At 33.7% G+C, this 17,202-nt stretch overlaps 1 protein-coding gene across 2 annotated transcripts; it reads left to right on the top strand.

The window, feature by feature from the left end:
* The first annotated feature begins 2,420 nt into the window (after nucleotides 1–2,420).
* Nucleotides 2,421–16,886, top strand: LOC145974530 (uncharacterized). Of its 2 annotated transcripts, none has more exons than XM_083104425.1 (5): nucleotides 2,421–2,639; nucleotides 9,958–10,049; nucleotides 10,675–12,825; nucleotides 12,929–15,183; nucleotides 15,257–16,886. In XM_083104425.1, exons 2-5 carry the CDS (start codon nucleotides 9,983–9,985, stop codon nucleotides 15,548–15,550), a joined length of 4,767 nt encoding a protein of 1,588 aa, XP_082960551.1. In that variant the 5' UTR covers nucleotides 2,421–2,639; nucleotides 9,958–9,982; the 3' UTR covers nucleotides 15,551–16,886. The 2 variants fall into 2 exon arrangements, with proteins under 2 accessions (XP_082960551.1, XP_082960552.1); XM_083104426.1 differs by having other exon boundaries at nucleotides 9,964–10,049.
* Nucleotides 16,887–17,202: the final 316 nt, after the last annotated feature.

Consider the following 17,202-nt stretch of genomic DNA (forward strand, 5'->3'; position numbering starts at 1 on the left):
TTATTAAACTAAAGATAAAAGTTCTAGAGACAGGTGAATCGCTGGCCTGTCTCCATGGACGAAGAATTTATGCTTTAGCATGGACTTCCGCGCTTTATCTATGGCTCGTTAATTCAGGATCCTTTCTATAGAATGGATCGTCCCTTTCCTTAGGAATCTGCAAGAGGACCAATATCACATGCATGTCTGGACAAGGAAGTTACAACCGCAAGATTTTTCCTTAGGACATTTATGGTGAGTATACCTTGAAGTATGATCCATTGTACTCCCTTTCAGGATTCAGTGTATTCAATTTATACGTGCGCAAGCATAGTTATCTCTATAGAATATTTCAAGAATATTTTTAACAAATAGTGATATTTAAATTTTGAGTAAAATACAAATTATGATTGTTAAATTTATATAGAATATTTTATAAAAAAGGAATATAAGTAAAAAGGAGAAAGAGAGAGAGAGAGAGATAAAGAGAATGGTACCAATATATAAAATAAAGTTCGCAAAAAATATTTAAGCAAATTGTATGATTAAACTTTGAATAACGTACTGATGAACAATCGTAGATGACCTCTGAGGACCGCAATTTGTCGCAGATTGAGCATCTTTGCCATTGTTTGCTCATTTCTATATTCGCGTTTGTCATGTTTATAGCTAATTCTTATAATTTTTGCAGCATCCGGTTTGCTCCAAGTTCATCGAACCGCGACGGAGCAGTGACCGTCTCATCGACGTCATCTCTAATTTCGTTAAGTTAGGATGGATTCTGGCAGAACATACATGTACCGCAAACGGCAATCTATTAATAGTAATATTGCTTTCCGAATAATAATTTTTGGAGCTTTTCATATATTTTTGCTAATGTACTGAGAAAACTCTTGGCACATTGTTCTTTCTTCTTTTTCCCTCCATCATTTCATCATTTATTTCATCAATTAGATGAAACTTGGAATAAAATCAAGTTATGCATTTATCTTATCATACGTGGTAAACCTGTCGACAATTTCACTTTTCATGAGGATTAATATAATGTTTTCATGTACATATATATATTTGAATATATTCACCTCAAATCTATTATTTTTTAAATTTAATATATACACACATGCGCGCAAATATATCTATGTACTAGTCTATTTTATATAAAATTAAAAATATATTTTTAAAAATATATTTTAAATATATATAAAAAATATATTTTAAATATAATTTTATGTAAATAACTACTTATTTTAATAAAATTAAGCATTAACGGTAAATATAAGAATTATTGATTTGTATTTTCATACTTTATTCATCATATTTTCATCAATATTTTGTTTCAAAACAATTCTATTCTATTTCTTATTTATATTCATCTAATATGAAGATCTCATTTTGCAAACCTTCAAGTTCACCGATTTCGAGGAATCGTTTTTATTCATGAGCACTTGGCATTAAACAAGCCTACTACTCGATAATTCATTGATTTTTTTACTATTTTTGATCAGATTCACTATTCATTACTGATATAAATAGCGGAACCTGTTCCATGGGCTGATCAGGAAAAACTGTATCGGCGCGGTGCGAAAAAATGTACGCGCAGGCTGCATGGAAGATGCATCTGGGTGCGATCAAGGCCGAGAAACAGAAAAATCGGTCTACATAACTCGATCTGGATGCTGCAATGCCGGCTTTACTTTCCGCCGATACGCAAATTGCATCTTTCCTTTACTTTCGTGTCCGTTTTTCATGGCATACCGCGACCGTCCCCAGTCCCACGATGCGTTTAACTCGTTTCTATCGATGTCCCCGCGCAAAAGTAACGAAACCAGCTCTGTAATTAACCGTCTGTCATCAGGAAGAATGAAAGAAAGATAGAGAGAGAAAAAAAAGAAAAAGATAATTACATATGTAAGAGATAGAAATATTGCTAATAATCCCTAAAAGATTATTTTTTGTTAGGTACAAATTATATTATGTCTACAATTTGTACCGTTTTCACGAGGATATATATTTTATATACTTTACACAAAATTTATATATTTTTATACATGTTGCAATAAAATAAAATAATTTCAATAATAAGATATTAATTATACAAAAAATGTAATGAGAGAGATGTAAAAAATTTGCATGTATTTTTCCTTCATATTTGAATTTAATATTTTTCCAAAAGAGAATAATTGGCGAAAATTGCAACGCAAAGAAAGCTCTAGAATTTTGTACTTTCTGATTAAAAAAAACGCAAATTTCTAGACGATATCGATGTTTAATGTAATGTATAACGATCACGGTTTGTATCCCCTTCCACACCTGCACGCAGCCACTATTCCTTCTTGCATGCACATACGCACGTTGGTGCTCCACGCACACCGGCAAGCCAATTGGAGAACCAAGTCTTTATAAGTAGGAGCCATCCGCGTCCTCAGGACTTACTCCCTCTCGAGAACGTGCCACGATCGGCAACCGATTTTCAGAATAGTTGCTGAAAAGTTACACAACGCCGATCGGGCCGCTCTTACGTTCAACGCGCAATATATACATATATACGCGAGTTTCTGTGGACCACGAGGATCCAAGAGTTTCAGGAAACGAAAAGGACCGCGAGATGACGAGCGCGGACGATTGAAAAACGACGGAATTTTTGCCGAATGCATTGGAATGTAAGTCCACATGTTCTTCTTTACATATTTTTACCCTGTAAAATATGCAAGTATTAATGAAAATACAGACTTTTGATGATCGAATGATATTTTTTTAATAAAGAAAACTGTGTACAGATCGCGCACAAGGACGTAATCTTTCGGTTTTGAAAATTTCAAGTTGTATAAATTCGAGATAAATTTTTATTAGCGAAAAGTGACTAAATTATTGAGTAATCAGGGGGTTGCATATGTGCGGAAACTGCTATAGCATTACTGGACAGATGCTTGAGAAATCTTCCGATAGGCACAGAATATACATTTTATTTTAAATAAACTTTATTTATCTGCTTTTTTAAAAAAGTATATTGATGGATCTTTAATAAAAGTCTTAAAGAGAGAAGCAATTGACATAAATTTGAACATCCGGACGTTACTATAAAAAATTTACACAGCCTCATAATGATTATGTTGGATAATTGAAATTGATTCAAAGATTCTACTTCGATATTAGATAATTAAATGAAATTTCTTGTATTTTTCGTATCAAAATCATTTTCATGATAACGTTATAACATTTTCAATTTATGTACTTTACGACATATTTTGCGTAGTATGTTTCCATTTTATTTTCGGGAATAAGAAATATAATATTCTTAACCTCCTTTAATTTAATTAATTTTATTAAAATATTTAAAATAAAATCTCAATCAAATACTAGTATTAATATATATATATACTTTATAATGAGATATATCTCCAGAGATCCAACTGTACTCTGGATCAATATGTATCACATTGCCAAAATTAAACAGGATGCAAATTAATATTTCATTTTTTCATATCATAGGATAATTTTATTTTATAATTTTATTTTGTAATTTTATTTTAAACGGATTGTTAATCCATAAATGGCTCACCATTGCGACTGATAAAATACTCTCGTAGAGTAAATAATAATAATAATCTAATTAAATCTTTGCCTGCAAAGAAATTTTAATTTAATTATCAAAATAAAAAATACGTTGCACGGATACTTCAAAGTTCTTCGGAATTGCTTGATGAGCGTGAACATATTATCGTTACATATCGTGACATTATACATAGTCGTCATATAACTGTTTCACTCGGTCACAAGCAAAGTATACTTGCAATACAATACTTGTAACATGTCCACAATGTAAACGACCGTCGCCGAAATATTCTTAGCTTGATTACGAATTCGCGTCACGGTCCAAACCACTGTATTTGGATCGACATTCCGCGATTCGCATGCTCGGTTCAAGCCGGTCGATCGATTCGTCGTTCGATCTTGGCATTGAAACTGATCGGCTAAGAAGTAGCAGCTCTGTTTGCGAGTGCGTAATGCATTATGTACGCCCATGCAGTATCTTGTAATCTGTAGATGGCAAGAGAGCCTTAACTCCAGTCCCGAAATTAATTTTTGGCCTGATGCGCCAATAAAAAAACACTTCACGTGCATCATGTTATGTCAAATAAAACCCGTGCAAATTTAATCTTGACGCAATTTTATGGTGACGTAATCGTTACTTGACAATTAATATGTAAAATATACATTCAGATCAAAAATTACACATCAAGTATAACACGAATGTTTATCATGAAATATATCAAGTAATAATCAAAATAAATTACACAATGATATGTTTTCTTCTCGAAGAATGATTGTTAAATTAGTAGAAGAAGTGTAGGAAATTTTATTAAAAAAATTTGCTGCATCAAAAGTATTAATATGCAGATTATTTAAACACGTAGTTTTTTTAATTCTTCCTAATGATAAAAAAGAATAATCTTGTTCTGCAACATTCTATCGATTCATACAACATTCCCAATTAATTTCCAAAGTGCAGAATTTACGTATAAATATAAAATAATAATGAGCAATTAATTATTACAACTTTAATGCGATGTAAAAATAACTTTTACATTATGTAAACTTTTAAATGATTCAATATCGAAAGAAATAAATTAAAAATAAAGAATAAAAAATTAACAATTTTTGTCTTCGCATATTTATGGTGTAAGAAATGTTTCCATTACTAATATTTTAACAAGTAAGCTTTATGGAAGTTTAAACGACCAACGCATTCAAGATAAACAGTTGCCGGGTAAAGAAAAATTCCAAATTGATTTATGGCAACTGTACACGTATATTTTACATCTTTGTAGAGAAAAATGTTTGGTAAATTTCTGCTATATATATTGTTATTTATGTAGATTTAGTATATAATTATATTGAATTATATACATATATTTGTGAATTCAGAAGAAAAATTCCAAAAGTTATAAAGTAAGACTAAAACGAAACAAGTGTCCAAGTATAAAATAACATTATCCATAAAAATAGTAGGAATTTTTTGCGCATCAATACAATTCAATATTGTCATTAATTGCATCAAACAAGGTCTTCGCTACAAACACATTAATTCTCATTGATTCACCACCAGTTATAATTATACTCTATTTACGTCAATGCTAATTCACATCTGTGGCTTTCTCATTTTCTCAGAAATATTTATAGCGCATATATCCACATTTCACAAAGAGGGCCTTGACCTCTATGTGCAAATCTTATGTCAATGACGGATTACGGGATATTTATATTATTATGGTAGTAAATGAAGGGGAGAATGAGAAAAGACGTACGGATAAGGATGAGAAGCCAAGGGGAAAGAAGGCTTGCGCGATGCAATTTACAGGTATCCCTTTAATTGCGATGCATCGCTACGTGAAACAATGCTATTAGTCACAAAGAAATCCATGGTAATCATTGACAAATGTCATTATACATTTTTAAAACGCGACGCTACGCATCGTGATGCTGTTTTATCTATTCATGTGAAAAATTTATACCTCACTTACGTTTACGACAGCAACGTAATAAAATATTTTGTTTTAAGAAATATTAGCGAATAATCTACACAAAATCACAAGCATTATTCTCGTATTAGACATGTATGTTTGAGATGAAGAGAGAGATTTATTTAAATAAATAATTTAAATAAATTTTTATGTCATACAAGAATAATATATATTTGATATTTTTATAAAGATTATATCCCTCAATCTCATAATAACTGAATTTTATAAAGTATATAGTTTTAGAAAATTGATTATTCTAGAGTGAAAATCTAGTGAAAATTCTAGTGAAAATTTGTGTATGTGTGTGTGTGTATACACATATTTCTGTCAAGTTCTATAACGCTTAGAAGTATACGATATTTCGTGACAATAATTAATATATACATAATAATCAATATAATTTTATTACTACTAAAAATTCGTCTTATTTCTTAGGTTCCATCAAGTAGTGCAAAGTTGTATTATGCTGAATAATAAAATGTGTATTATGCTGAATAATAAAATTCATCCAAACATTAATAATACTTGGACAAAAAAATGTGCTGTAACAGTATATTATTTTCTCTCTCTCTCTCTAATAATATATAAATATAAAATCAAAAATTGGAAACTAAAAATCATGGGGGGAAGTAATTGAATTTAATTATAAATTATATATATATATATATATATATATATATATATATATATATGTATATATATTGATATATGTATATATATATTGATATATTGATATGATATATTGATATATGTATATATATTGATATATATATATATATATATATATATATATATATATGAGACAAATTTTTCGTATAAGAAACAACAACTTCGTAACACTTAATAATCATATGATAGCCCAAGTCAATGTTTCTTTTTCTTTTAGCAATTATGTAAGTCATTACGCATATCATGCATAAGAGACTTTCCATCATTTCCACGCCATTGCGTGCATTACCAGGGAGCAAAGTTGGTTGGCGGGAGAAGAAACGACCTTGCTACTTTCAACGGCAAGGTTGCACTTATGCCGTACTTGGGTTGTATGCATGCCATCATAACAACTCAGGTTCACTGTACCGAGTCGCATAATCTAAGATGTTACCCTTTTCTTCAGCAGGGTGTAACATATTGTACCTTGAATAGCCTACATATCTCTAGTTTTTATTTTTGTTTAAATAAACATCTACACATATGGAGGATTTGTGTCAAAAATTTTCAAAAAAAATTGTTTTTTAATAAAATTGTTTAGTAAACTTGGAGTCAATTTTTTGTTACAGACTTTTTATATAGTATTATTAATGTGTGTGTACCTTCAAGTGCTTATAATCTAAATCTAAACGAAAAAAATGATAAGCACATACACACGTAAAGCGTATCTTATCCTTCGCTATCCATAAAAAAAAAGATGGAGTGATTCAAGTAAATCCTCGATCGCGTAAAAGACATAAAATACTCAAGAATCGGGAGATGCAAACTTCTCTATTATCTGCTAATTTTCTACTGTTATACCGTTATCAACGATATTTGTCGACAAGGTTAAATTCCAATAATATTCCAATAAATTCCAATGTCTTGAAATTCCACGCGATTAACAAGCGTCATCAACGACTCCTCGTGATTTTTATTCGAGGTCATTAGCTTCGTTTCGCATGTACAGTTATCCGAAACAAACATTGCTTAAAAAAAAAAAACATTCCTGATGTAATCGCGCAGATATTCACATTCCATAATTTAAAGATTTAACTCTTTGAATCTAATTATATTTAAACGCAAAATTTACAATCAACTAATTACTTGTTCTATTTATGTACATACAATATATTGTAATTTAGAAATACACAAGTTAAATTTACTCCATTTAGAATAATTATCACACGAACGATATGTTTTTTGTGATAGTATCGGATAAACATATCACACGAAATTTAATTTCATTTCTCATTATATCACAGCCATATTTATAAGAATCTATCATTATCACGTTCAATTTAAATCGAGTTAATGTTTTGATAATGTATCAGTAATTATTATTTGCGAGGATTTCTCGAACGAAATTAAAAGGCCAAGCATTTCCCTTATGTATGTTTCATGATTAAAAGCCATGCGAGCATTTATAGCGTACATCGTTGCGATATAATGCATGCACAAAGATTAAATAAATATTTTCAAGTACACATAAATGCTTATAAAATCGTAAAAGATTCGATATATTAATGCCATTCGGTTGTGTGACTGTGTGTTCGAGAAAAAGAGAAGAGAAGCCGGTTAATTCAGCGATGTCGATTTTTGCTAGCCGAGATATCCTTCGACGGAGGGCGAGTTAATTGCACGACAAACCGCGAGATACGGTGGGCATGTTGTCCTTGGAATGCGTTCGAGGCTGCTGTGGGTTCGTTTGCTTTATTCCCCGAAGTAGCAACCGCAGGTGGTAGACCTGTCTGAATCGATTTATAAATAAGTCATGTTACCTTCTTAACAGCCCGTCATTACTTGCGCGCATCTTCCAATCATCTGGCATTTATATCCACAGTTTAGAGTATCCGTTTACACTTGATAGTAAACGCCAAACGACCCTTCATTACGCGCGCCGTGTAACAAAATGTTTGGCGATATTTCATAGTGAAATTTTGTGTAACATAAATCTTTCGTATACATGAGGGAGGTAAATTGTAAAGAATCAACACGAATGTAATGATAATAGAAAATAAGCTAACATATTATGATTAAAAATGTGTTATATTAATATTGCAAAAAATACTGCTCTTTCTTGAAAAAAATAAAGCAATCTTTGTATAAAGAGAAAGAGAGAGAGAGAGAGAGAGAGAGAGAGAGAGAGAGAGACAAACAAAAACAGTAGACAGAAACTATTTTTTCTTATTAAACCATCATTTGTTTATTTTTTTTTTAAATATATATTTTCTTAATCTTTATTAGAGCAAATATTGCATAAAAAATTTATAAACTTAAATTTATAAAAATTCTATTGAAATTTGTTTTTTTATATTTATTAATAACGATGTTTACCATGCAAAACAGAATGTGTACTCTTTTGCATAATTGCATAAATGCGTTCATCATCAAAAACAACAACCATGTGAAACAGTTCTGATTAGTATTCGGAACACGATTAAAGGAGCCTACAAAATCGCGCCACAAAATGTTTTATTCAACGCAGGAAATAGCTTTAACTGAAACGTATTGTTTACAATGTGGGTCATCCGTAAAAATTCGATATAATTACATACAGTATTGTATATCGAAAGCTTACGAAGAGATTCAAGTACCTGATTCGAATGATATTAAAACACAATTTCCAGTATCTGTCTAAATTTTTTTAAAGCCAAAGGAACTTTGCATATTATGTATTAGATATTAATCCTATTATTAATCCTATTTGAAACCTATTTAAGTAAATTGTTAATAAACTTAATAAATACATATCGATAAATAGCAGCGTGCTCGCGCAATTAAAGCACTACAGATAGCAAAAGAAATTAAATGCATACAATCATACTCTCTGATGTAGTTTCAATATGCTTTGTGAAATGTTCTTTTATTATCACATAAATTGGATAATTAAGTAGTAGTCGTTTCTCGAAATGGCAGAGTCAATAGCCCATATAATCTACATAGGAAACCTACCTAGGATTATTCATTGATAATTTGACACACACATACAAACAAACACACACACCCATTGCAACATAAACATTTTTTTCTGAGCTTAAATATGGCATAAACATCTGTTTATATATGTATACATATTCTTATTTAAATAATCAAAATAATTAAAGAAAGAGAGAGAAAGAGAAAATCTGATTTGCGTAATATATTCATCTTACAATTAGTCATTCCAAAAAGGTAAGATATAACACAATTAACAGATTAAAATAATTAATAATGTAATACTTAAAAAATATCATTGTATTGTAATCTCTTGTCTCATTTTATGGGATAAGATCATTCATCTCAATTTAGTTTTATATCAATTCAACTATATATAATATATGACACTGGATTTAAATATTACTCTTACTCTGCAAGTTGATAAGTAAATAAAATATAACTAAATATATGGATAATTAATATATTCAAATCCTTATTTCTCTATTCTTGTGCTAACGGTAATATATTTATCTCTAATTATTTAAAAAATCCACATATCATGTACTTGACGAGAGATATTTAACAATAAAAAAATAATTAAATTCCTGCAAAGATGAGAACAAGAACTAATAGAATTTTTTGACTCTATTAATCATTGAAAGAAAATTTACATTTTTATAAACATATTAAAAACAGACCATATGAATAATCATTTAATGACTTTAACAGCTTATCTCTATTTTTTATATTAAAAATTCTCATTGCAAAGAAAAAACATTGTTTAATAATTTCAGAACATAATTAATCATGTTAATGTTGAAGAAATAATTATTGATTATTATGTTTTTAGTTACAGATAAAATTGGAAGCAAAAGATGTGGAAAACTTCAATGATACCAAGCATTTTAGCAACTCTAATCATAACAAGGCTGACAAAAGCTGGTGAGTACTACTTAATTCAGTTTCGCAAATTAAGATTATTGTGTATGTATATACATATATATGTAAAAGAGAGACAAAAGTTTACATTCTATATACATATATTGAGAAAAAGCGTATTTAGTCAAGTTAATAACTTTTTATACATATTACTTCATTTTTCTATAAAATTTATGACGACAAAGTAGCATAATTGATTATGCCTATCTAATATTTATTTAACTTGTTGGAATATGCAGAATAAATTTTAATTAGTTTTTGATGCAAATGATTAAAGAAATCTTATGGCAATTATTTGCACAAAAATAAATTGTCTATTTTCGTGACTTAATGTATTACAGTTACATGTATTACAGTTCTGCAGACTTATATTGCGTATAAAAAATGTATATCTCACAAATAAACGTTTTTAAAATTTCTACTCCATCTTGTTCTATTATTATTATTGTTATTATTGTTTATTGCTAAATTAGTTTTACTTGAAATGTATAGTAAGGACGTAAAAAAAAGTAATAAAAAATATCATACATTTCATGTTCACTTTAAAAAGCAATGTTATTCAATTGGTTTTATATATATATAAAAATAACATCATGTATTATATTACTATATCCATATTAAATTGCAGATTATTACGAGTATAACCAAAATCAGTACAAACAGAGTATTACTCCCTTCAAATGTACAGAAGAAGGTTATCATGCCGATCCGCATGACTGCAGGATTTACTATAGATGTGTGGATTGGGGCAATGGCAGCCCACTGACGGTCTTTAAATTCGAATGTGGAGTAGGCACCGTATTTTCAAAAAATAAAGGCGATATTTGCACGCATCCAGGAGATAGCGGTCGGTTTGAATGCGCCGGATCGGAGAATGAACTTGATTCGAATCTGCATAATCCTCCAGAAAGTCCTTCTCCCATATGGACAACAACAGTGAGAATAACCACGCGACCGCAACAAACCACGACACAATCCCCAGTGACTACGCGACAACCTACAATTACGACCCAAGCTGCTACGACAATCAGAAAACCGGAAACGACGCAATCACCACTAACAAGTCGACCAACCACAGACCAACTAGAAAATAATTGTAAAAACGAACTTCAATGTAAACAAGAAGAATTTTTAGCCGATACTTGCGACTGCAGAAAATTTTATAGATGCGTTGATGACGGTTACGGAAAATTTAAAAAGTATGATTTTACATGCGGTTCAGGAACCGTTTGGGACCCAGAGATTCAAGGGTGCAATCATGCTTGGGCTGTTACGAAAGGAAACTGCAAGCAAAACTTGGAAAGTAATGTAAATTCTCCCAGTTCTCCCGGTTATCCAGGTTATCCAAGTTCTTCAGGTTCTCCCGGTTCTGCCGGTTCTCCCGGTTCCCCTGGTTCTCCCGGTTTTCCTGGTTCTTCCGGTTCTCCCGGTTCTCCCGGTACTCCCGGTTATCCAGGTTCTCCCGGTTCTCCGGGTTCTCCCGGTTATCCAGGTTCTCCAGGTTCTCCCGGTACTCCCGATTATCCAGGTTATCCAGGTTCTCCTGGTTCTCCCGGTTCTCCTGGTTCTCCTGGTTCTCCCGATTATCCAGGTTACCCAGGTTCTCCCGGTTCTCCCGGTTCTCCCGGTACTCCCGGTTCTGCCGGTTCTCCCGGTTCTCCCGGTTCTCCCGGTTCTCCCGGTTCTCCCGGTTCTCCCGGTTCTCCCGGTTCTCCCGGTTCTCCCGGTTCTCCCGGTTCTCCCGGTTCTCCCGGTTCTCCTGGTTATCCAGGTTCTCCCGGTACTCCCGATTCCCCCGGTTCTCCCGGTTCTCCTGGTTCTCCTGGTACTCCCGATTATCCAGGTTATCCAGGTTCTCCCGGTACTCCCGGTTCTCCCGGTTCTCCCGGTACTCCCGGTTATCCAGGTTCTCCCGGTACTCCAGGTTCTCCCGGTACTCCCGGTTCTCCCGGTTCTCCTGGTTCTCCCGATTCTCCTGGTTATCCGGGTTATCCAGGTTCTCCCGGTTCTCCCGGTACTCCTGGTTCTCCTGGTACTCCTGATTATCCAGGTTATCCAGGTTCTCCCGGTACTCCCGGTTCTGCCGGTTCTCCCGGTTATCCAGGTTCTCCCGGCTCTCCCGGTTCTCCTGGTTCTCCTGGTACTCCCGATTCTCCAGGTTATCCAGGTTCTCCCGGTTCTCCCGGTACTCCCGGTACTCCCGGTAGTCCCGGTTCTCCCGGTACTCCCGGTTATCCAGGTTCTCCCGGTACTCCAGGTTTTCCCGGTACTCCCGGTTCTCCCGGTTCTCCCGGTTCTCCCGGTTCTCCTAGTTCTTCTGGTTATCCGAGTTATCCGGGTTCTCCCGGTTCTCCCGGTTCTCCCGGTTCTCCCGGTTCTCCCGGTACTCCTAGTTCTCCTGGTACTCCTGATTATCCAGGTTATCCAGGTTCTCCCGGTATTCCAGGTTCTCCCGGTACTCCCGGTTCTCCTGGTTCTCCCGGTTCTCCCGGTTCTCCCGGTTCTCCTGGTTATCCGGGTTATCCGGGTTCTCCCGGTTCTCCCGGTTCTCCCGGTTCTCCCGGTTCTCCCGGTTCTCCCGGTTCTCCCGGTTCTCCTGGTTCTCCCGATTCTCCCGGTTCTCCAGGTTATCCAGGTTCTCCCGGTTCTCCCGATGCTCCTGGAATCCCAGGATCTTCGAGTTTTCCGAACAATTCAAGCTCTTCGAACTATCCAGGGACATCATGCTCTCCTGGAACCTCTGAAGCTTTAGGCTCACCTGGTCATGAATCATCGATAGGTATAGAAAATACCTATATACATATATATAATATTGTTAGCAAAATATAGTTAAATATAAGCAATATGCAAATGTAAGAAAAATATATAAAATCTTGTTTCAGATCGTTGTACAAGAGAAGGCTTTTTCGCTCATCCAAATGATTGTCGTAAGTTTTATCGATGCGTCAATGACGGCACGTCTTTTACAAAATATGAATTTGAATGCGGTGTTGGAACTGTCTGGGATTCGTCTATTCAAAGCTGTAATCACATTTACGCCGTACCACATTGCAACTATACAAGCGATATAGTTACAAATGGACCTGATACATCTCTAAATGAAGTGGATAGCACCGATAAACCAGGCACGAGTAAATCGCCGCCCGTGCAGTCTCCAGAAAGTTCTACTATTCCATCAATTTCTTCGAAACCAGAGATATCATCTTCGACTCAGGAGGCTGAAAGTATTACGAGTAAACCTGATGTGCCGCCCCAAACTACATCAGTTTCTTATTTGCCACCCATTAGTAGTACATATCCATCGTCAACAATGCAAGTTAACGAATCCGTTTCTTATCTGCCTCCTGTAACTCAAATGACTACTTCTATATCTTATTTACCACCTTCAAGTACTGCAACTACAAACGCAATGTCTGGATCCACGCCTGAATCTATTTCATATTTGCCACCCGATACTAGTGCATCTACAGATACAACACCTGTAACGAGTACTTTACCAAGCTCTACATCGTCCACTACTTCTTCTACTCAAACTGGAAAATACGAATGTACTGAAGAAGGTTTCTTTTCGAATCCTAGTAATTGCAAAAAATTCTATCGCTGTGTAAAATACCAATCTGGATATCAAAAGTACGAATTTGAATGTGCTGCAGGCACAGCATGGGATCAATCCATACAAACATGTAATTATATTGAACAAGTAGCTTCGTGTTTAATGGAAAATAACGAGATCGATCAAAGTGCGATATCCAGTGCTTCTCCCACATCTGGATCTCTTGTCACGAGTAGTTCTACAACTATTGCTTCTAGTCAAATCACCGCGATTACTTCATCATCCGCAATTCCTACTACAGTTACCAGTACTCCCGAAACATCTACGGAAACGTCTACGCTCGAAGAAGATAAAACAGAAGCTTCGTCAACAACAATCGTCAGTGCCGGCGAAAAACCCGCTTCGGAAAAGCCAGAAGAAATTCAAACACCTGCAAGTTCTAGCACGGAAAATTTACCCGAGTCCTCGTCCGAACAGTCTAGTTCCGAATCAAGTCAAGAATCATCTTCGTCTACCGAGTCACATGTATCAGATTGCACGACTCAAAAGTTAAATAACACGATAGTATGCAACAACGAAGGTTTCTATCCGCATCCAATTCGATGTGATAAGTTTTATCGTTGCGTTGATAATGGCAATGGTTTCAACGTATATCATTTTGATTGTCCACCAGGTACTATATTTGATCCTAGCATTAGCGTATGCAATTATCCTGAATCTGTTTATCCTACAAGAGATTGTACGACTGGAAATATCACTTCGAGCACAGTGGAACCCACAACCGAGTCTGAAACATCAGAACAATCCGTATCAACGATAATTACAACTACTAGTACTGCAACTCAACAAACAGAAGAAAGCACAATTATATCTAGTACAACAACATCGGAAACTACTACACAAACTCAACAAACAGAAGAAAGCACTATCACTTCTAGCATAGAGTCTACGACTACGGAAATATCAGAAAGTACCGAAAATATGACAGAGTCCACTACTGAATCAATTACTACCGTTACAGAAAGTGTTACCGATTCCAGCACTGAACAAACTGAAGCTCCTGTTTCTACAGAATCAACAGAATCTGAAAAGTCTACGACCGAATCTCAAGAGTCTACAACGGAATCTCAGGAACAATCGACTGAATCGCAAGAGCAATCAACGACCGAATCGCAGGAGCAGTCAACGACAGAGTCTCAAGAACAATCTACAACAGAGTCTCAAGAACAATCTACAACAGAGTCTCAGGAACAATCGACGACTGAATTATCAGAGCCGACAACCAGCTCGGCAGAACCAGCAGCTGCCACACCTTGCACTATAGGCAATTTGACTGATGAACAAATACTTCTAGTTTGTCCTACCGGCTTCCGAAGGCATCCAAAACATTGCAATTTATTCTATCAATGTACTTCCGAGGGAAATATGGAGATCAAGATCCTCGTATTGAGTTGTCCTGAGAATACTATATTTGATGAAAAAAAGATTCAGTGTCTGCCTGCAGATCAAAGCAGTGACCCGTGCACAGGTACCAAAGCAAACATCAGACTAAACAGAAGAGTGGAAAATGATCCTTTATCTCCCGTAAGTAATTCTAATCAAATAATGGACTTGTAGTGAAAATAAAGGTAATTACAATATGCTTTTTTCATATTAGGTAAAAGTATCGTCAAATCGGCTTTGTCCAGAAGAAGGACATTTCCCTTACCGACAAGGTTGCAGTAACAATTTTTACAAGTGTAAACGCGACATCCGGAACAATTTACAAGGATACTTGTACAAATGTCCCGAGAATTTTGTTTATTGGTCGGTTTCCAGAAGATGCGAACGCGTAACGCGTCTTCCAATGTGTTCGCATTTGACGTACAGAAACAAAATCGATTGGAACGACCGATGGCAAATACCAACCGAAGACTTTAATCTTTCCGCCAGAATGTTACGTTTTTCATAAATTGCTCAACCATCCGTTTTCTAGACTTGTATTACTTGTATTACTTGTATTGCTGAGAGAGATTTCGCCATAAATGTTTATAGACAATATATAAATCCTCAGGTTAATTTAGTGACTCTTAATGAAGATCTTAAATAATTGAGTATTGTAAGAATTAGTAAAATTATACTAGTGCAAGTAAATTGTTAAAAATAAGTATTAAAGGGATCGAAAATATTTTTAAATAAGAAACTTTCAATTTCAACATCTACAACATTCGTTTATCTTTCTTTTTTATTAATCAAATAAAAAATATTTCTAAAATCTTTGTAAAGCTTTTCTAAAATTTTGTTAATTCTGATACAAAGAATTATTTTTGCTAGCGCAATATAATTTTAATTTTTAATTTATAATGCTTTATAAAACATTTAACATGGCTATGGAAGATCTAGAGTATTATAAATTTAACAAGAGATCTTCGGTAGTCATTTTGAAGATTAATAATAATTAAACTGCCATTATACGCAATTATTACTTAATTAATTTAGGTAATTATAAAAAAATGAATATATTAATTCTTAACAGATAGGCATCAATTCTATTAAATCGGCAGTAAATCGCGACTCGAAGAATATATTTTTATTAAAATTGGGGTTTATTTATTTTTATTTTATCTTACTTTATTTACTATGCTATATTATATATATTAGATGATAAGCTTAAATTATCATTAGGCGAAACAAAAGTATGGACATGTATATATGAGAGATAACATATTCAAAGAGTAAATAATCTCTATTTTTTATAAAATTATATTGCTCAAATTTCTCTTCATGTGTAATTAATTTTACGCAATGCTGGCGATAGTTGCAATATTCGTACGCAATATTCTAACTGTATGCGCACATAATGATATACTTTTTACATTTAAGCTGCCAAATTTCATGTTTCATTTATAGTATGTGTGTATGAAAAAAAATATATTATTAGCAAGATCTATAATCTCTTGCAAATATATTAAATTTTTTAAGATGCTGGATAGAAATATTTATGTGTAGACACGTATACATTTTGTACAAATTCTTAAACATTCTTCGTGAAAATGGATGCTTTTTCATGAGTATTTTAATGCATTTATATCATAATTAGAGTAAACTTATATAATATATGATTAGCGTAATTACCCAGATAGCACACGCGTATCCAATAGACGTCTAAAGACGACTTAAAGATGTCTTTGGCCTTTTTGTATTGGTAATTTTTGCCCGTCTTTAATTGTATAACTTTGCGTGTTTATATTCGATCTCTATGCAAAATTTGTATTAATAAAAAGTAGAAAGAATCAAAATATATAATATAATGTATGTTTTACTTCTCCTGCCATTAAATACCTGTTATATAAATAAGCCTTTAAATTTTCAACTTAAAATTTTAAGTCTGTCCAATATTTTTTTGCTACATACATATATTGCATCCCTGGCGAAAATAAATATCGGAGCGTAAGTCGAATGTAAAGAAAGAGTAACAGAAGTGTAAACGAAGCTTCTAAGAGGCGTAAATTGAAACAACGAAACGTAAACGAAGCGTTAATACTTCGTTTACGTTTCGTTGTTTCAATTTACGCCTCTTAGAAGCTTCGTTTACACTTCTGTTACTCTTTCTTTACATTCGAC

This window comes from Camponotus vicinus, unplaced genomic scaffold (assembly GCF_025532165.1).
Source record: "Camponotus vicinus isolate PSW18456_S1 unplaced genomic scaffold, iyCamVici1.0 SCAF_7, whole genome shotgun sequence".
Classification (NCBI taxonomy): domain Eukaryota; kingdom Metazoa; phylum Arthropoda; class Insecta; order Hymenoptera; family Formicidae; genus Camponotus; species Camponotus vicinus.